At 54.7% G+C, this 19,804-nt stretch overlaps 1 protein-coding gene across 2 annotated transcripts in view; it reads left to right on the top strand.

Moving 5' to 3' along the window:
• The first annotated feature begins 98 nt into the window (after positions 1–98).
• The window catches only part of ADAMTS14 (ADAM metallopeptidase with thrombospondin type 1 motif, 14), a 70,074-nt gene continuing 50,368 nt past the window's right edge, over positions 99–19,804 (top strand). For both annotated transcript variants that reach the window (XM_004680802.1, XM_004680803.1), the window contains exons 1-2: positions 99–180; positions 1,793–2,235. In XM_004680802.1, the coding sequence (XP_004680859.1) occupies positions 99–180; positions 1,793–2,235 (525 nt within the window). The remainder of the gene's footprint in view (positions 181–1,792; positions 2,236–19,804) is intronic.

The following is a 19,804-nucleotide window of genomic DNA, read 5'->3' as shown; positions in this document are numbered from 1 at the left end:
GGAGGCGCTGGCCAGCCGACCCAGGGACGGGCAGCCGGGGTCGCGCCGCAACCTCGCCTGCAGCCCAGAGCGCCGGGCCCGCGTCTCAGTGTAGGCACATGGCTCCGCTCCGTGCGCTGCTGTCCTGCCTGCTGCCCCTACACTGTGCGCTCTGCGCGGCTGGGGGCAGCCGGACCCCAGGTGCGTGCTGGTCGGGCGCGCGGGGGCGTGTGGGGTCCGGGGTGCACGCGGGCCAGGGTGACCCAAGGGTGCTGGAGGAACCGGGCAGCGATCGAGCAGTTGGGAGGCGGTTGCACAGTGGGGCGGGACTCGCTTTCCTTTGAGTCTCCTGCTCTGTTCCAAGATTTCTCTCCTTTTCTGGCACAGGAGCTGATGAGTGAGACCCCAGGAAACGATCTGGAAAACGGACTCTCTTCTTAGGGAAAACCTCTCTCTGTCTCTCTGTCGCTGTCTCTCTCTTCTGCAGCGTTTTCAGCTCCAAGTTTTTGTGGGTTGCGGGCTCTGGGCTGAATGTGTGTGCATGTGTCCGACTGTCACCTACAGAATCCATGTGGCAGGTGGTTGCCCAGCGCCCTGGTGAACACAGGACACTCACACTCCTACACAGGAACACACCTGTCTCCCCCCTGCCCCAGCATCGTCTCCCCCTGCGCACAAACCCTTTCTTTCATACTCAGGCCAGACGCAGCCCACCCTCATCTTGTGTGAGCATGGGGAGGGTGTCTGTGGTCATTTCCAGGCAGGTTATCTGCTTGTCTGTGTCTCTGATCTTGTACCAAAGCAGGGTTTGCCTAGCAGAAGTCTTGGGGGACCTTCTGCTGTAATGGGTGATATGGGAGGAGTTAGCATTCTCCACCTTTAACTGCCTTGGGCATAAGGGATTTTCAAGGCACATCATTTTCTAGCTTTTATTAGTGCCATGAAGAGAGCTGGGAGACAAGAGATAGAGCCTTGTGGAAATGAAAATTCCTCCTAAACTCGTATCCATGAATCACTAGGCCTGGAAGCCAGGGAGCTGTCATTCCTGCCTAGCCTGGCTGGGCTCAGGGAATGCTGTGTGAGGATGGGGCTGCTGGCCTGCAGCCTGGTGCTTGGGGCCATGACCTCACACTTGATTCAGCCCAAGTGGGCAGGTCACCCGGTGTGTCTCCTTTTATTTTTGAAGATCTATATTTATCCGCTTTGGGTCTGGGCCAGAGGCCACTGTGCTGCTTTAAAAGGGTTTCTTTCTAAACTTGGAAAAATATAGAAGCTGCACTCTGTCTCTTCCCTCTCCAGCTCCTCCTTTCTCCTCGACGCGTGCCCCGGATCCCCTGGGTTTCTAGGTGTGTTTGTTTTGCCAGCTGTGTTCTGGGAGCTTGGTGAGGAGGCCCTACCCCAGGCCGGGCCAGTGACGGCAGCAGTGAAGGCGTCCGGGCAGATCGGGCCTTCCCTCTCTGCCCTGGGGGCTTTGGGGGAATTTCAGTGCTTTCCGACAGTGCTGGAGGTTGAAGGCTTGTTGCTAGAGTGACAGGACTCTGTTTGGCCTCATTTGGTTTTTTTTGCTACGTTAACAAGGACCTGGGGACGACAGGGAGTAGTTTATGCCCACAAAGTACTTGAACACCATTCACCCAAGTGCAGCAGTCCAGGGGCTCAGGAAGCGATGCATGAATGAGAAATAGATGAACTCGAGCGAGATGGTTCTTCCCAGGTGACACTCAGGTTGCAGCTCCCCCCACTGGCCCCTCGGGATTGTCCCCTTACCTCTGCACCAACGCTACTGAAGTGACTCTTTGTTTCCTTCCCACAGTGCTGTCCTTCTCCCGAAAGCTCAGTGACTATGGAGTGACAGTGCCCTGCAGCACAGATTTCCGGGGACGCTTCCTTTCCCATGTGGTGTCTGGGCCGGCAGCAGCCTCTGCGGGGAGCCAGGCAGCGGATAGGGCACCCGCATCTCCATCACACGCCAGTCACCTCCGGGTGGCCCGCAGCCCCCTGCACCCTGAGGGGGCCACCCCGCAGCCCAGCAGTGCAGCCCGCTCCTTCCTGTACTTCAATGTCACTGTTTTTGGGGAAGAATTGCACCTGCGCCTGCAGCCCAACCGGCGGCTGGTGGTGCCCGGAGCCTCGGTGGAGTGGCAGGAGGACTTTCGGGAGCTGTTCCGGCAGCCCTTGCGGCAGGAGTGTATCTACACTGGGAGTATCACCGGCATGCCAGGGGCGACTGTCGCCATCAGCAACTGTGATGGATTGGTAAGGGACAAGCCTTACATCAGGCTGCACTACCCCCCAAACCCCCACCCTGCCGCCCGTCTTCCCCAATCACTAGCGGCCTCAGCCAAGTCAGTGGTTTTCTCCTTGGCTTGTGGGGCCCAGTGTAGAGTCTGAGCCAAGTCAGGGGCTGTGCTGCCTTCTGGAGAGAGATCCTCACGCCCACCCCGGCCACCAGGCTCTGTCAGGGGGAAGCGACTGAGTTAGGAGAGAGCCTGTCTTGTGTATCCCACTCATCTGTCTTCCAGGACTGCATCTTACCTGAATCTCAAGCCCAGATAAAAGCAGGGGTGAGGAAGGCGGGCTGCACAGGGGTTGAGTCCTGGCTGTGCTTCTCACTCACTCTGAGGCTTTGGGTTACTACTGACTGGCCCTCTCTGGTCTTTCCCTGTGTATGAAGCAGGGTTTACTCACATGCCTCTGTCGACTGCTCAGGTCCCGCTGCCCAGCACACTTCAGGCGCTGAGGCATCGAGTGCTCCAGGGAGACTCGAGCTGACATGCTGTGCTGAGGCCCTGAGCTGCCCCAGAGGGCGGCGGCCGGCTCTGGGCTGGGCTTCCTGAGCACGAGCCCAGGGCTCCTCTTACTGCTTCTTTCCTCCCTTATCTCCGCTTGTTCTGGTCCCAAACTTAGCTTGCCCGTACCTGGCACCCTGCCTGGTCAGTTCCCTTCCTTAGTCCCTCAGGCACTTGGGGTACCTGGTAGTTGATCCCAAGTTGTGGACCAGAGAGTCGAGGGGGACATCCCTTCCTCACTCTCAACTCAGGCAGCGTCTGCTTCCCCTCGCCCGCCACCAGGTGCATCAGACCCTCGTCAGCACCCATGGGTGCTCTGCCTGTGGTCTTGACTTTGCAGCATCAGCTAGGAGCTGATGTGCCCAGGCTTCCTGCCCCGTCTGCCCGTCTGCTGTGAGGAGGGGTGAGGCGGGGAGAGGACTGGAGCAGGGCCTTTCCTCACTTATCACATCTCCTCAACAGGTGTCTTCCTGCTGAGTGTCACCACTGCCTTTATCTGGGCCTGTGTTTCTGGATCTTTCTTTTATTATTAACCTCCACTGAAGAAACTTTGTGGACATTTGTAATCATTTGCTCATGAAATGTTAACACCACAAATATGCTGGATATCTGTTCTATGCTGTGTATACCTGTGCTTTATAGAGAAAGAGTAGATGTCTTGCCTTCTGAGCAATGAACTTTTGGCCCATTGAGGCAAGAGGGCCCCACTGAGAGGCAATGTTTGGGGCATCAAAGGTGAACTGGCACTGCAGTCACCTGAGCTGCAGTCACCTGAGCTGCAAGACTGAAAACCAGGTTGTAAGGCCGGCTGGGGAAGGCTGGGATCCTGGCGGACTGGCTGACCTCAGCTGCCTGCTTGCCCTGGCTTAGCGGTTCTGTGCAGCGGGAGCCCTGGGTCAGCCTGCTGGCTGGGGCTGTACAGTGGCCACACACTTAGGTTGAAAATCTGAAGTAATGCATGCAAACACCCACAAAGCACTGTCCTTGCAGATGGAGAGAGGATGGAGAGAGGAAAGCTCTTGTACAATCCAGACTTGGCTGCATCACACGGTGAACCCCATAGCCAAGACCACATAGAATGTGAGCCATTCAGTGGCAGGGCTGGGCCTCCCTCTTCTTGACAGCCTCCATAAATGGACACTGGGAACCTGAACAAAGGCCTAGATGGCTGTTTGCCACCTGTAAGAAGGAACGGTGCCCCCTGGGAGCTTCCTTGTCACTGAGTCACTGCAGCAGCCCGTTAACCGACTGTTCTATGGGACAGGGACTAGGGCCACGTAGGTCCCGACCTGGCGCTCTCTAAAGCAGCTTGCGTGGCCATGCAGGGCAGGATACATGGTAGAAAGGTCACTCTGCTTGCTGGGAGTGGGGGCTTTGAAGTATGCCTGAGGGCAGGCTTTGCTGACGTGCTTCGAGGTGGCCTCTGAGCCGATGTTCTCATCAGTTGTAAGATCTGGGAGAGGCACCCCCTATCTCTGGGCTTTGCTGTTCTTATTTGTCCAGAGAAGGGCCGTAGCTGATGTCTCCTGGCAGGCAGCGTCATTCTGTGTAACGTCACAGAGGCCAGATCTGTTCTCAGAGGCTGACTATGGATAGGCTCCAGAGACCTACTCTGCAGCAGAATAGAGGCTCCAGGGAGTAGCTCACCTTGGTCCCTCTGTTTTTAGTGGGGGGCAGAAATGGACCCTGGGTTGGGCCCCCCCCTTGCTACCTAACCCTCAGGCCACTCCTGTGCCCTTGACTGTTTCCAGAGCCTGTTCTCGAAGGCCTCCCCATCTAGGCCTCTGTCAGGGAAGCCAGTCCAAAGCAGGACTCTCCTCTCTTCCAGCCAATTCCTGAAAACTGCCCTGTGTCCCCATGAGAGAAGGGCTGTTTCTCAGTGATCCAGCCGAGCTCCCATTTGGACCAAGAGACCACAGTGCAACTTTTCTGAGGAGTGCAGTGCTATGACTTTATGTGGTCTCTGGATCTCAATCACATCTTTTTTTTAACATTTCAGATGCCAGAATCATTCATTCAAAACATGATACACGGAGCACGGGTCTCAGGAAAGGCCCCAGTGAGATGGAAGAAAATGGAAGTGACTCAGACAGTAACAGCTGCACAAGCGAGTCCTTCCCGAGGCCCAGGCACAGCCGTTAACTTTCCTCATTGTGTAGATGAGCAAACTGAAGCACAGGGGAGCTATGAAGACAATACATGTAGCTTCTGTTAGTCCAGGACAGTAGACCTTACACGGCCTTTTTGCCCCTTTTATATGGGTGTGTCACATGGATTGTGGGTACACTGCTTTAGGGGTCTTTGAGGAACTTGATTGCTAAACAGGGGAGGCCCCTCGGGAAGTTTCATTGTTAACTTGTTGCTTTTCCAGAACACAGTGGAGATAGGTACTCCCTAAATTCTAATGATTGTTATCTTTGGTGTCAGAAAAGGCTGATACTTGAATTGGGCCTTGAAGGATGAGTGGAAGTTTGCTGGGACCAGAGGATGGGAAAGGAATTCCAAGCAGAAGGAAAAGTTTAGGCACCATACTAGATGTGCTGGGTAGGCGGCCTGGTTTGGACCCTCAGGGAAAGGCAGGGTAGGAGAGGGTGGACAGGATGGGGCTGGAGCGGCTTGCTGTCTGGGAAGTGTCTGGACTGTGTGACCATGAGCAAACTACCTTCTCTTTTGGGGCCTCTCTTACTTCATGGGTGCCTCCCTGAGGCTGGAACAGATGAGCTCAGATTCCCTTCCCAGTGTGGCATGATGGGGCAGGCCTTGCTGGAGAAGTCCGAAATGAGACACCTGTAAACCTATAGATAGATGCCTCTTCTGTCTTGGTCAGGTCAGGGGCCTGCTCTGTGCCAGGCCTGGGCTAGGCTGAAGACACAGAGGGAAGATCCCAGTCCTGAGTGGGAGGCTCCTGGCCGAGCATCCTTCCGGTGGTCAGCTGATCTTGAACAAGCCCCTCCCTCTGCTGTGTGGCCAGTCTCACAGCCCTTTGGCCTCTTACCTGCTCTGTGAGGAGTATGGCCTCTTAGCGGGCGGCTGATCCTCATGACTAACTGGAAAGCAGCCAGTGCTTGCTGCCCCTTTGCACTTCTAACCTCGTCACTCACCAACAGGTCCCTGGGATAGATGCTGGGAAAGTTCTATGCACTGTGAATGCCTGGAGGTGAAGGAAGGGACTTCACTTTCTATCTGCTCTTCTAGAGGGCCTGGTGTGTCACATTCTGGGGAGTCAGGCGGGATGCAGGAATGAGGAACCCAGGACCCCTGCCTTGGATGTTTATAAGGCTAGTGGGGACCCAGACATATAAGCAAACAGATACTCTCGAATGGTTCAGCAGCAGAAGGCAGGATGAATTTATTATGGCCGGGCACCTAGGGAGGCTCTCTGGAGGAGGTGGCCAGACTGTTCCATCATCATAAACGTGAAAGAAAATGCTAAGCTTCTGGCCAGCAGAGAGAACAGCTGATCTAATAACTTCAGGCTATTTGGGGGAAGGACACAGGGACTTGGAGAAGGCTCAGTCCTACCTGCGAAGTGTTTCCTCTGGAGGTGGAGGCAGCTGTCAGAGTCCCAGATTGGGGGAGCAATCCAAGGACCATTCTTCAGAGCTCAGCCTTAGGGAGCTTTGCTGGTCACTGCTACAGTCCCAAAGCTCAATGGTCCCCAACCTCTGAGGGCTGCAGGGAGGGCTTGTGTTATCTCAGGAGCCCCATTTGGGGGCCAGATGCAGAAGGACCCTCTGTTAGCGATTGTGTCTCTGAATTCCTGGGAAGACTATGAAGACTGGGGTGAGGGGCAGCTCTTTTTGGGTCCTGGGGGGGGTCTGTGGGGTGCAGGGTCGGGGTGAGCAGGGTGTGGTCCTTGCTTTTCTGTGGGGCTGCGCCCCTCCAGAACCAGCCTCCAGGAGGGCAGCCAGCATCTCTCGCTGTCATCTCGGCTGTCCTGAGACCTGGGCCTTGCTGGTCTTGCCCTGGGGTCATGGGAGTTTAGCTGTGCGGCCTGTCCCTCTTTGCCTTCAGCGTCCCTGTGAGTCATGGGACTGGCATGGAGGCAGCTGCATGTGTAAGATCTGTCACCATCTGGTTCCATTTTCCACCCTCTGCAGATGCATATTTAGTGGGTTACACCGAGTAGACCCCTGGCAGGCAGCGTGGGGGGGGGCAGGAAGGCTACACCCCAGCCCTGCCATCTCACTCCTGCCACTGTGGGCACACAATACAGAAGCTCTCTGAGCCTGAGTCCTGCCTTGGAAATGGGATTATGGGGGGGGGGGGGGGGGGGGGGTTGCTGGTTCAAGGGTCTGTAGGGAGTGATGAAATCTTATAAAATTGATTGCGGTGGTGGCTGCACAGTTGTGTGCTTATACTGAAAACCATTAAATTCTGAACTCTAAATGGGTGAATTGTATGGCACATGAATCCTATTTCAATGAGGTTGTTACATAAAGTAAGTGCCTGGCTTCGAGAAAGCCCCAGACAGGCATTGTTAGCGCTGATTATGAGAGTGTGGGGTCGTAGTTGGTGGGAGGAGGGGGAGTCTCCTCACACTATTGCAGACTGGCTGTGTGACTTTGGAGAAGTTCTCAACCTCTCTGTGCGTGGACTCCTCGTTTGTAAAGGTGGGAGAAGAACAATGGTCTATAGGGTCGTTCAGAGGATTCAGTGCCAAAAAGTGCAGGGTCTAGTGCACCTAGAAGTTTTAAAAGATTGTTTTAGTGATTATTAACGGTAACAGTTATTACTTTTTAACAGTAATTCCTATAGTAGTCACTGTTATTGTTCATAGTGAAAAATACTATCAGTATCGCGAGAGTCCTCTTATCGCAGTGGTACGAGATTGTCAGTGTTCGTTTGCTGTGATCCGAGGCCACTTCTGCTGCCCGGTTTGACTCCCCTCTGCTGGGGCAGCTTCTCTGCAGAGTGGACTGAATGGTGCTTGCTGATCTTGTAGGTCAGCTGAAAATGCGTGGGTGTGAGTACCTGGTTGGTCTGCAGCGACTCCAGATGCTTCCTGGGAAGGAGGAGGCTGAGAGGTGCCCAGTGGAAGATTCCGTGGACAGTATGTGGTCCCCTGCCCAGAGCTTGGCCCTTGAGTGGGTCCAGGGTGGGGGGTGCCACAGCCCTTTCCCTTTACTCCAGAATCCCCCAGTTGAAAGAAGAGTGGAGCACAGAGCAGGCAATGGGAAGCAATACAGACCTCACTAAACGTTTGTGCTTTGTGGGAGGGCAGGGGAACATACTGTGTGCGTCAGTGGCCTGGAGGTGAACCCTGAGGTGGAGATGCGCTCAGAGAAGGCTTCCTGGGGAACATGTGGACCGGGTTTTAAAGCATTAATAGGAGTTCTAATGCCAGGAGATAGGCATTCTTCAGGGAAAGAACTCCTGTTTTTTTGCAGGATTCAGGAAATGGCAAGTCACGCTGGCTCTCCACGGGGAAGGGGAGTGGTGAACATGCAGTTTGGAAACTCTGCCTCACCACGGAGCGCAGACTCACCATGGCCGCAGGGAGACACGGGCCGTTGCTAAGCAGGAGTCACATTAGTTCGGGGAAGATGCTTATCTTCCCAGCTGCAGGCTGGTGAAACAGCCTGTGGCTCCCTGTCGTCCTTACGCCAGTACTGCCTTGTCCCAGGGGCTAGACCCTTCTGGCTGGGGCATGCATGGGCTGTCCTGACAGCTTTTGGGGAAGCATCCCCTATTCCCCGCCCTGCTGTCCACCCTGCCCTGGGGATTGGCGTGTGAAGCTAGCGCTTCAGCAGGGCCCTCGCCCAGCCACCAGTTGGCCTGTCCCTATACATCTTTGCCTGCAGGCCACTTGCCCTCACACGACTTTGCTGAGAACCTGGGAGGGGCAGTGGTGTGGGCCCCATGTTGGGGCAGGCATCACCGCCTCGCTCCACCTCTCCAGTCTCCATGGTGGCTCCTGCTGTGCATTCACCCACTCCCACCCTCGCCCCCGCCAGGATAGTGCTCCAGCCTCACTTTTGGCCTCCTGGCCTCTGTTCATGCTGCCCACAGCTCCAGCGGTGCCTGCCTTCCTCTTCCTTCTGCCGGATGCATCCCCATCTCAGCCACCTGACCGCAGGAATCAGGGACTTAGTCTTAAATGTTTGCCTATCTCTGAGTACCTGGCTGGGCTCATGGCGCACAGGAAATCCTCATTTCAGATGCCTCCAGCAGCAGGGAGTAACTTGAGAAGGAGCATCGGGCCAGATAGAGTAGCAGGAAAGGCGATTGTGACAAACTGGAGATGCCACACAAAGGGAGTGCCAACCTGGCATCGCAGGTCTTTGAGTGTTTTAAGGAGAATCAGAGCAGGGTGGTGGATTGCCAGTATGTGCAAGGGATGGGCACCCACTCCCTGGATCCAGATGACTTGGGTTGCAGTCCTAACCCTGCTTTTTGCAAGCCTTGTTGCCTTGGGCAATGATTAGATCACTCTGTGCCTCAGTTTTGTCATCTGTAAAGTGGGGATTATAATAGTAGTCACTTCATGGAGCCCTTATATCTGCAAAGGGCCTATTAGCACAGTTCTCTATGGTAGGGGGGAAGGGGCGGTGAGTGTGGGAAAGAGGAGGATGTCAAGACCCCAGAGGGGTCTATAGGCCTTCTGTTGGGCAGGCCAACCTGATATCAACCCCACCCAGGCCTGCTGGTTCTTTTCACTGTGCAATTTGCTTTCGCCCCACTTTGCATTCCTGACCGTCATCTTCCCATTGGTTCCTGAGATTAGTCACTTGTGTGTCCTTGTGACCCCAGCATGAAACCATTTCTTAGGTGAGAAAGAGCACTTGGGACCCCTCTCTACGCTCTCTACCATGGAGACTGTGGGTTTGAGGTGGGAGGTGACCCCACCTCAAAGATTTATTTATGCATACAGAACTGGGGTACAAGCCAGAGGTGCAGGGACAGTGAGAGCGTTCACCAGAGACAGAGTGGGGAGCAGAACTGGCAGATTGACGAAGTACACTGAGGAGTGGAGCAGCGGGCGAGTCAGGAGAGGTCCATCAGGGCGGGTCAGGAGAGTTCGCCTCCAGGGCCGGGATCAAACTCATGCTCAAGTGGCTTAGCCTCTTAGCGCTGTGCTTTAAGCCGCTGGCCACCAGGGAGGACCCTGCAGCCCTTTTTGGGTGAGCATGTCTTCTCGGCTGCTCCCTGATTGGGGGTGTGAGCGCCCAGCTGCAGAGGTAGGGCAGTTCTGGGAGATGGGAACAAGGCTTTCTAGGCAGTGTGGGGAACCTGAGTGACTAATCCCTACGCACTGCTGTGTGGTAAGCCAACCGAGAACTGAGGAACTTAAAGCAACAAATAATGGCCCCTCTGGCAAGCGGTGGTTCCTCTGCTGGTTGCTCCTGGACTTCGCTGGGGCTGTGGCCGGAGCTGGGCAAGGTCTAATCGGCCTCAGGCACACGCTGGGTGAGCTGGTGGCCGGGTGACTCTGATCTCCTCGTGATGGGTGCTCATGCTCTGGTAGGCAGGGCTGGCTTCTTGTCAGGCCTCCCAAAGGTCTAACCTCGGAAGTTGTATAATGTTGTGTCAGTGCATCCTGCTGGTCAGAGTGAGCCAGACTAGATTTCCTGAGAATGGGGGAGTGGACTTCACCTATCAAAGGGGGAGCGACAAAGTCACATTCAAAAGGGGGGGCCCATGGGACCAGGAGGAATTGTCGCAGCCATTCACAATCATTTTTCTTAATCAAATTGAGACCCCCCTGAGCCTTAATTTCTGTATCTGAAGAGCGTGTCCTGCCTCATAGTTTTGATGAAGTTTAGGTGCTGTCGTATGGCCTAGAACTATACAATGGTTCTTGCGGTCTTGGAATGAAGGCAGAAACTGAGGCAGGACCCGCAGGGGGGTGGCTTCCGGGTCCTGGCCCTCCCTTATGTCCACGCCAGTGTTCTTCTCTCCTCCCAGAAGGCCCATCCTGTCTGGGCCTCTGTCTGAGGACTTCCAGGAGCTGGGTCCTCGGTGGTTTTCCAGTCTGCTGGGCCGTTTGATGTTACAGTTACGCCTCCCACGGCTGTGCCTTGCTGTCTGCCCTGGATTAATAACTTATTTATGATATGGAATAAAAGTCAGACATCACCTCACTGCTGTTCCTTCCGAGCAGAGCCGGCCTCCCATTCCAGCCACCACAGTTGGGGGGTGTCTTCTGGCCTCTTCAGGCTGGCTGGAGGAAGGGTGGCCTGTGGGGTGTTCTGCGGACTGCTCTTGCCTTCCAGCTCCCAGCCTCAGAGCGGTAGGCCTGGAGTGGGCTTCCGGTGGTGGAGCACTCGGGGAATTCCTGCATTCCCTAGACTCTGTTGTGGGCTGTTCCCAAGTCATCTGCCAGGCCCAGCATTCCATCTGCAGCGTACAGGCCTTGCTCTGCCTTCAAAACCTTAAGGAACAATGTGAACAATAGTGGTATTTCCATATTGGTTCGTTTTGAGGAACTCCCTGTCAGCACAAATCGTCCTGGAAAACCTGCCTTATGAGAAACCCTGACTTTGGCCTGAGGTATGGGTAGCTGCCACTGGGAGAGGCTTTGGGATTCCTCAGTCTCTTCTTCACTCTCCAGATAAGGAAGCTGGACGCAGAGAAAGAAGAGACTCACCCAGGCTCAAATAGCAGGCCACTGTCTGGGTCACTGGGGTCTGGACCCCTGACTCCTATACCAGTTCACCCTCCACCAGCCCACCACATGGCCTCTCCTGGGTCGGTGGAAAAGGATGCAGCAAATTCCAGCAGTGATGTCAATGAAGCTGTGGGCTCTCTCAATTCCTGCAATGGCATGGTCCTTCCTAAAACTGAGATGCCAACTGAAAATAAGCTAATGTCAATGGCCCGGTCGGCAGAATTGAAGCACAAACAGACTGTTCTGGATGTTTCTTATCCCTAAGTCATCACTACCTCTGTTTTATCACTTTCAAACTAAATGGGAGTGGGGGTGGGGGATGCAGTAATGTTACACCACACTACTTGTCATGGAATAGTAGAAACACTTAGGTCTCATGTTCTTTGACTTTCGGTAACACGGTTAAGGGGCCTGTAAAATGGGCTTTTTTTAGAGAAGCATTGAAAGATAGGAGCGTTTGCCAGGAGCTGGCTGCTTGAAGTTATTGTCAGATTTGCTTTTAAGTCAAGCAATTATTTAAATCTTTGATTTATCCAGAAAATGCTGCCCCCCCCCCCACCAAGTCATCCCTCCCTATAACTGAGCTTTGTTTTTGCCCTTAAAGCCCTGGCAGGAGCCCATACTCTGGAATAGTTGCTCAGCCCTAAGTAGCTGCAGGCTGCCTGCCTGGGTGCCTTGAGCACTCGATACTTTGTCACCTCATCACTGCCACCCCGGGGATGGGAGACTTGAGGTAAAACACACCGACCCGTAAGCCACAGCCACGTGTTGTAGGAAAGCAGATCTCTCCTCTACGGCAGTGTGCCAGGGGAGTTTGTGCTGGAGGCCGGCCTCAAGGAGGTTTACTTAGGTGGCTTCCTTTTGAAGTTGACCCCACTGTGGAATCAGAACTTGTCCTTTGGAGCTCACATTTAGAAGAGGGGACAGACAGACACATCTGATGGGCACCTGCCAAGAGTCACTAGAGGCCCAGAGTGGGGAGCAGTGATGGTGTGACGTTTGAGCTGGGCTGGGGTATTCCTGGCAGAACAGCCACGGAGGCCATGTGAACATACGTGGGTCTCGGAAAAGAGCAGATCCCACATGGCCACAGTAGGGGGGTTTTGTTGCCGATAATCCCCAAAAGAAAGAAACAGACTTAATAATAACAAGTACTGGCGTGGTCAGGGCTCCCTCTTTCTCCCTGGCGATGGTGGTGTCTTCCCTAACTCAGCGCCCTGCTCCCAGCTATGCCCCTGCTGTCTGTTCACCAGTATTGACCAGAGCAGTGCTGGCTTGTCCAGCCCTCGCATGCTGCCCCTTGGGGAGGAGCCCAGCAGGCCCTGGGCGGTCGTGCCTCTTCCCCACACGGCTGTGGCCTCCTCCATCCCCTGAGGCTCTCTCTGGGCTCCCCCCAACCCCAACTGCTCTCCTGGAGGGGAACGCTGCTCCAGGACCTGCCAGCCTGCTGCTCCTGTCCCCTGCCCTGGCGCTTAGCTCACCATCTGACTCCCACCTTGACTCCCATACGCAAAATTTTGCCTCCAGCCCTCCCTGTGGCTCCGTTTTTCTCCACGGCCGTTTTCAGCTGGCCTGCCTGACTTCTGCTGATTGATCACCTGCCGCAGCCCTCACTAGCGTGTTGACCCAGGTATGGAGCTGTCTCTGCAGCATCCAGTAGTTAACTGATGGGTGAATGGATGCGTAGATGAACACTTTTGCAGACAGAGGTTCAGGGAGAATAGAATTGCAGAGATGTACGTGAACATGTGAATCAGGAGCCCAGCGAAGGGCCCGAGGCAAGCTTCAGTGAAGCGTCAGCGTTCTGAGAGGCCTGGAAAGAGGTGAGAGTGCCAGGCACCCGAGCGAGTGCTGGCTGGGCACAGGAGTTCAGTGTCCAGGTCACTCCTGTCCAATCTCCTGTGCTCGGTGGCAAGCATTTTACATGCATGAGTTTGTACAGGAGGGCATGGTTTAAAACCAAGTCAGCATCCTCCAGGCCAGGCTGACGGACAGATGGAGGGAAGGTCTGGGAGGGACAAGTGACCTGCTGGGTGCCAGCTTCCAGTGTGGGAGGGCCTGGCAGCCTGGAGCTGCCCCCTGTGAGCTGACGTGCTTCTGAGCCACAGGCTATTGCTGCAAGGCCTCCATGCCGGGAGCCGCTTCTCAGCATAGGGCCTGGCAGCCACGCCGCCTGGCATTTGAGGCTCCTTCCTGTCTCACGAAGCTGCCACCGCCACGGGGGCTCCGGGTGCAGGAGGGGGCGAGGCTGAGTTCCAGGTCTCAAGCTTGGTGGGCCGTGGTGGTGGCAACAGAGGGGGAAGCCTGAGCATCACATGGTGCCTGGGCATGGGCGGTGGAAACTGGAGGTGGTTTCCAGCCTGGCAGGGTCTACCCTTGATTTTGGCCGGGCACAATGTGGGGTCTGTAGCAGATGGGGAGTAGCTGAGCACCCGAGGTTCCCTGTCCCTGCAGGTATGTGGGGAGGTGTCAGGATAAAGAAGTGCTCTTCCTTTATTAATACTTCTCAGGCTGTGTAGAGCTGAGCAGCATCATTCTCTACCCAGCTGGAGAATAGACCGATCGTCGCCTTCTTCACCCTCATCCTTGTCACGCAGGTGCTGCTATGCCGCGTCCTCACCCTCCGTACTCTGGACTTGCTAGCCAGGTGGCTATGCCATTGTTGACTTGCCACTGGCTGCCCCGCAGATCACAGCCCCCCTACCCACCTCCTGGCCCCCAACGCCACTCAGGGCAATTTTGACAAATCATTCTTCACTCCCAGAGAAGACGATGAGGGTGCATGACAGCCCCTAAGGCGCAATTCACGTGCAGTCCTTGATCTCACAGCACAGGGAGAGGCCTTTGAGCTAGGTACCAGGGCAGGGGAGAGAAGCAGCAGGCTGGCAGCTCCTGGAGCAGCGTTCCCCTCCAGGAGAGCAGTCGGGGTTGGCAGGGGGGAGCCCAGAGAGAGCCTCAGGGAAGGAGGAGGCCACAGCCGTGTGGGGAAGAGGCACACAACCACCCAGGGCCTGCTGGGCTCCTCCCCAAGGGGCAGCATGTGAGGGCTGGACAAGCCAGCACTGCTCTGGTCAATACTGGTGAACAGACAGCAGGGGCATAGCTGGGAGCAGGGTGCTGAGTTAGGGAAGACACCACCATCGCCAGGGAGGTGAGCAGTCACCCTGTCAGGACCAGCCCTGACCCCCTCGGTCAGGACACGCTCCCCTGTGCGCTCATCCCTCCCTGTCTTTCTTGCCGTATCCTGCATTATGTCCGGCTAATTAACGCTGTTAATCTGATCATCACTGAAGCATCCCATTTGTCCCACTCCATTATGTGGCCACTTCCAGAATTTGGATTTGTAGCTCCCAGTCCTGGGTGCATCTTCAGATAAGCTGGGCAACTTTGAAAAAATACTGATGTCTGGGCCCTATGAACAGAGAGCCACTAGTCTGGGGTGTGATGTGGACATCATTAGTTATGCACATTTGCCCGGGGTTCTAACGGACATCTAGGGTGGGGCCGACTGTTGTAGCTGCCTGGAAATTCAGGGACAGGTCATGGGGCATCAGGAGAGCCAGGCCAAAGGAAGGAAGGGAAAGGACACCAGCCTGCTGCGGCCAGGCCTCACGAGGGCTATTTCCCCTGCAACATTTCATTCCAGCAGCCTTGTGGCTTCGGAGGTGGAAACGTCAGATGAGGCTTAGAGAGGCCATGTGGGAAGGGGCTGGACCAGGAGGGACCCCCAAGTGTTCTACCCCCAAATGCAGCCTCAACACCCCATCGCAGGGAGGCTGGATAGCAGAAAGTGAGGGATCCACTGGGCTTTTTTTTCCTTTGAAAAAGTGTTTGTTTAAAAATCGGCCATAAAGTTATTTAACTCATTGTGGTAGGCAGATACTCTGTGTAGAAGTGACTTTCTTTTCAGATAGGAGAATGATAGAAAACGTAGATGGTTCCCGAACGTTTAAAGAGGAGGGACTTGCCTACAACTCTGCTACCCAACGAGAGCTCCCTGGCGCCGGGGTGCATTTCCACCAGCCTTTTGTCTGTGCATGTCCTTTCTTACTTTTAAAATTGCCCTGAACATGGCCCTCCCTGGTGGCGGAGCGGGTTGAAGCACAGCACTGAGAATCTAAAGCCGCTTCCGCATGAGTTTGATTCCCGCTTGCCCCCTGCCCCGGAGGAGACCACATGGCGTGGCAGACCTCTCCTGACCTGCCCGCTGCTCCCCTCAGCAGTGTACTTCGTCAATCTGCCTGTTCTGTTCCCCACTCTGTCTCTGGGGAAGTCTCTCACCGCCCCTGAGCCTCTGGCCTGTACCCCAGTTCTGTATGCACAAATAAATAAATCTTAAAAAAAAAAATTGCCCTGAACCAACTTCCTCTCCTCAGTAAGGCCCCTTCTCCCAAGATGCCCAAATGCGGGTGTGTTTTCTCAGGGATGTCTTCCTCTTATAGGCAGGGGATCTGAGCAGGTCAGAGCCAGGCCCAGCAGAGCTTCTCTCTGCCCTGAACTCTGGCTCCTCACCTGAGCCATGGGGCTCCCAGGCCCCCTTTGAATGATGATGGTGACAGTCATGGCAGCAAACGTGTACTTACATAGCTCTTGCTGCCCGCTCCGAACTCTCCAGGTGCCGTAGGGCAGCTCACAAGTCAGGTGCTTTTAGTCCTACACAGGGATGTTAAACAGCGTGCCCAAGACTACAAGGCAGAACTCAGGGATTCTGGCTCTGGGGTCTCTGCATTTACACCACACCCATCACATTGATTCTCCCAGAGAAGGAGTCTTGATACCAATGGCACCGACCCAGCAAGACGTCAGCAGCCTTTTACGTAGTGTCTCCCAGGGCGTGGGACGCGCAGAGGTCACGATCTTGGGAAGTGGCGCCAAGTGGCCATCCCAGACAGTGACCTCTGGTTGGTGGGGGTGCTCACTTCTGGGTGTTTCTTCCTAGGCTTTGAGCTGTTCTGCAAGTTCGAACGTTGCCCAAGTAGGGCACAGTAGGGTGTGCCAGCTGAGGACAAGCCTGGCAGTTCCTGGCCCCATCCTCCAAGAACTCTTTCCTCTTGCTTGTCCCCAAGGCTGCTGCTCCGGGTGATTCAGCTTTCAGAATTTCCTTGGCTGGGGCCCAGGCCTTGGCAGTCCAGCCTCCAGCAGAACTCCTGTGGCTTGGAGCGTCCACATCAGCTTCGAATTATATGGGATCTCAGTTTTGCAGGCTTCCATCCCGGCCATGCTGACTCATGCTTCGGTGGTAGTGGGAGTCTGTGTGCCTTGTGCCTTAATGTCATCTCCGTGTGTCTGTTGTCTGCCTGCACAAGTGTTGCCTGTGTATCATTGCTGTGTCCTCTTGGTGCACGTGTCTCATCTCCACGTGTGTCTTCCATCTTCCTGTGTGCGTGTCATTTTTAAAAACAACTTTATTGAGGTACAGTCACATACTATGTAATACATCCGCTTAAAGTATGCAGTATAGGGGCCCCTTCCTGGTGGCACAACAGATTGAAGTGCTGCACTGTGAAGCTAGCCACGGTCGCTTCAGTGCGAGTTTGATCCCTGGCCCCGGAGGTGACCCACATGGCGAGGCAGACCTCTCCTGACCCGTCTTCTGCTCCCCTCAGCAGTGTATTTCGTCGATGCCTGTTCTGCTCCCCACTTTGTCTCTGGTGAAGCCTCTCACTTCCCCTCACCTTTGGCCTGTACCCCAGTTCTGTATGCATCAATAAGTAGATCTTAAAAATAAAGTATGCAGTACAGTGGATTTTTATTATATGTGCAAAGTTGTATAATTATTGCCACACTCAATTCTAGGGTGTTTTAGCTATCTCAAAGAGCAGCCCTGCTTTCTTTAGCTGTTACCCTTCTAATCTGCTATCCTCGTCTTTGGCAACTACCAACCCACTTTCTGTCTCTATTGACTTCCCTACTCTGGACTTTCATATGGATGGACTCATATAATATTTGTATATTTGTGTCTTCCTTCATTTACTTAGCATCATGTTTTCACAATTCACCCATTTTGTGCAACTCGTTTTTGTTGTTGAGCAATATTTCATTGTATGGAAAAACAACATTTTGTTTTTCCAGTCACTTTTGATTAATATTTGGGTCATTTCCACGTTTTGGGTATTCTGAGTAATGTTGTAATGAACATTTGTGTAAAGTGTTCGTGTGGACATATGTCACTGCTCTTGGGTCTATGCCAAGGAGTAAAATTGCTGGGTTACATGATAGTCTTGTTGCATAGATTGTAGAATTGTCCGACTGTTGTCCAAAGTGGCTGTATCATTTTATGTCCCCACCAGCAATGTGTGATTGGCTGGAGCAGCTGACTGAGACCAGGACAGAGAAGTGACTGATTACTGCGGCCTCAGGAAGTCACAGGTGCCCCTGAGGGGAAGTTTCCAGGAAGTAGTGGCTCTGCAAGCCCTGAGGAGTGGTAGAGGAGAAACCACCAGGCCCTCCCTGGAGGCGGCGAGAAGCCACAACTCTGAGCTGAGGTGTGAAGAGACCAGGGCAACAGTGCTGGGGAGCCTGGGAGGAGGGATCCCGTGGTGGGCGAACCCTGTGTGCACTCGTGTGGACAGGAATGACCCAAGGGAGAGGGAAAGCAGGGGGGTGCTTCCTCCTTTCCAGAAAGGGGGTGCTAAGTGCTGGAGCTATGGCCAAGAGGGTGCAGAGGGGTGGTCCTGAGTGCAGGGTGGGGCAGCAAGCGAGGGTGTGTGTGGCTATGGGTGTTCGTAGGGTGCTGGAGATCCGGGGGTATGGGTCAGGGGAGTCTCTGAAAACAGCTCATCTGGGAGGGGAGGTCCAGGCTTGGGGGGGCTGAACCATGGATGTGACAGGCGGTGCAGCAGTCCCCGCCAGTGTCATGCATGCTCCCATGAGAGCAGCGACCGTTGATTTCAAGAGACCAGCGAGGCCCCATGGGCATTTTCTCCATCCATGCGCAGGCATAGAGCAGGGCTAATGGGTTGAACAAGGAGGAGGCTTTTCTGGAAGGTAGGATGGTGGGAAAGTGGGGAGAATGTTATCGGTGTTTGCAGGAGAATTATTGTGCAACCAGATGTTCAAGAATGGAATGAGGGCTTGGAGGGGAGTTGACAGTGATGGAGGGGTGCATCGGAGGCCCTGCTGGGGGCGAATAATAGCTGAGACAAGTGTGCTAGGGTTAGGTGAGCAAGGAGGCCTGGCTGGTAGTAGCTGGGCATAGAAGCAGGTTGCTGGGATGGGGGTGAGACTGGTGGAAGCCATTTCTGATTCCTGGTTGTATGTATCACCCATCTCCATGGGCTGGGTTTTTCTCCTTCCTATTACAGAACAGCTTCAATCTGAATTTCTGGAAGCCTAGAACTCAAGACAACACACTGGGCAGTAAAATCCTCCTGATGGGATTCCCAGAATGAATTTGGATCCAAGAATGCACTTGACTTGAGAGGTGACAGGCTGGCTGGTTTGGAGGCAGCCTGCTCTGCTTCTTTCTCCTCTGGAGGCCCCACACAGGCTGCCTTGGAAGACAAGGAGGTTCTTCTTGCAACTAGTAACAACAAACAGCTGCTGACACCCGGCAGAGTCACACGTGGGGACCCTGCCCCTCAGCTAGCCCTTCTGGGGCTGCCATCGTGAGATGGGTCCTGCCTCTGGGCATTCCACAGAGGTTAGCCAATCTGAGGGTGCAGCCGAGGGGCTCAGGGGCCCCCTTTCCCAAAGGGGCTGCTGCTGTCCTCAGGACAAAGCCCCTGGCCCCTCCCTGGACCCCAGACCAAGTCCTTGCTCGATGTCTGTGCTCTGGACTCGGCACGGATGGCGCACTGTCTGTGGCTGTGCAAGGACTTCTGCCCCATCTTGGCTCACGGGGTCTTGGGGATCTCCCTGAGGCCTCCCTGGAGAGCTCTTTGTGGACGGTTGTACCTTTGCCTCCAAGTTTACATGCAAGTGCATGCAATGGTAGAATAAACATGTTTCATGCGAACATATCCACAGTATTTGGTGCGCCATCCGTGCTGAGTCCAGAGCACAGACATCGAGCAAGGACTTGGTCTGGGGTCCAGGGAGGGGCCAGGGGCTTTGTTCTGAGGACAGCAGCAGCCCCTTTGGGAAAGGGGACCCCTGATCCCTTTGGCTGCGCCCTCAGATTGGCCAACCTCTATGGAATGCCCTGATGACACATGGGGTGTCGATACAACGCCCACCTGAACCAACTCAGTTATGACCCTTTGCCTGACACAAGGTGATTTCTAAGCCAGCACCCTCCCCCACCCCTGCCACCACATGACCCTGACTTCTTCAGGTACCCTGGAATCACAGCCTGGACTTGGGTGCTTCCCAGCACACAAGCAGGATGGGGCACCTCAGTCAGCATGGCCTGCAGGGCTCTGGATGAAGACATAGCAGAAGGTGCCACCTTTGCAACCAAAACGATGTTACAGCTGCTTTGGAA

This window comes from Condylura cristata, unplaced genomic scaffold (assembly GCF_000260355.1).
Source record: "Condylura cristata isolate star-nosed mole 26May11 unplaced genomic scaffold, ConCri1.0 scaffold00011, whole genome shotgun sequence".
NCBI lineage: Eukaryota > Metazoa > Chordata > Mammalia > Eulipotyphla > Talpidae > Condylura > Condylura cristata.
Note: the sequence above shows the minus strand (reverse complement) of the source record. Positions and strands in the feature narration are given on the sequence as shown.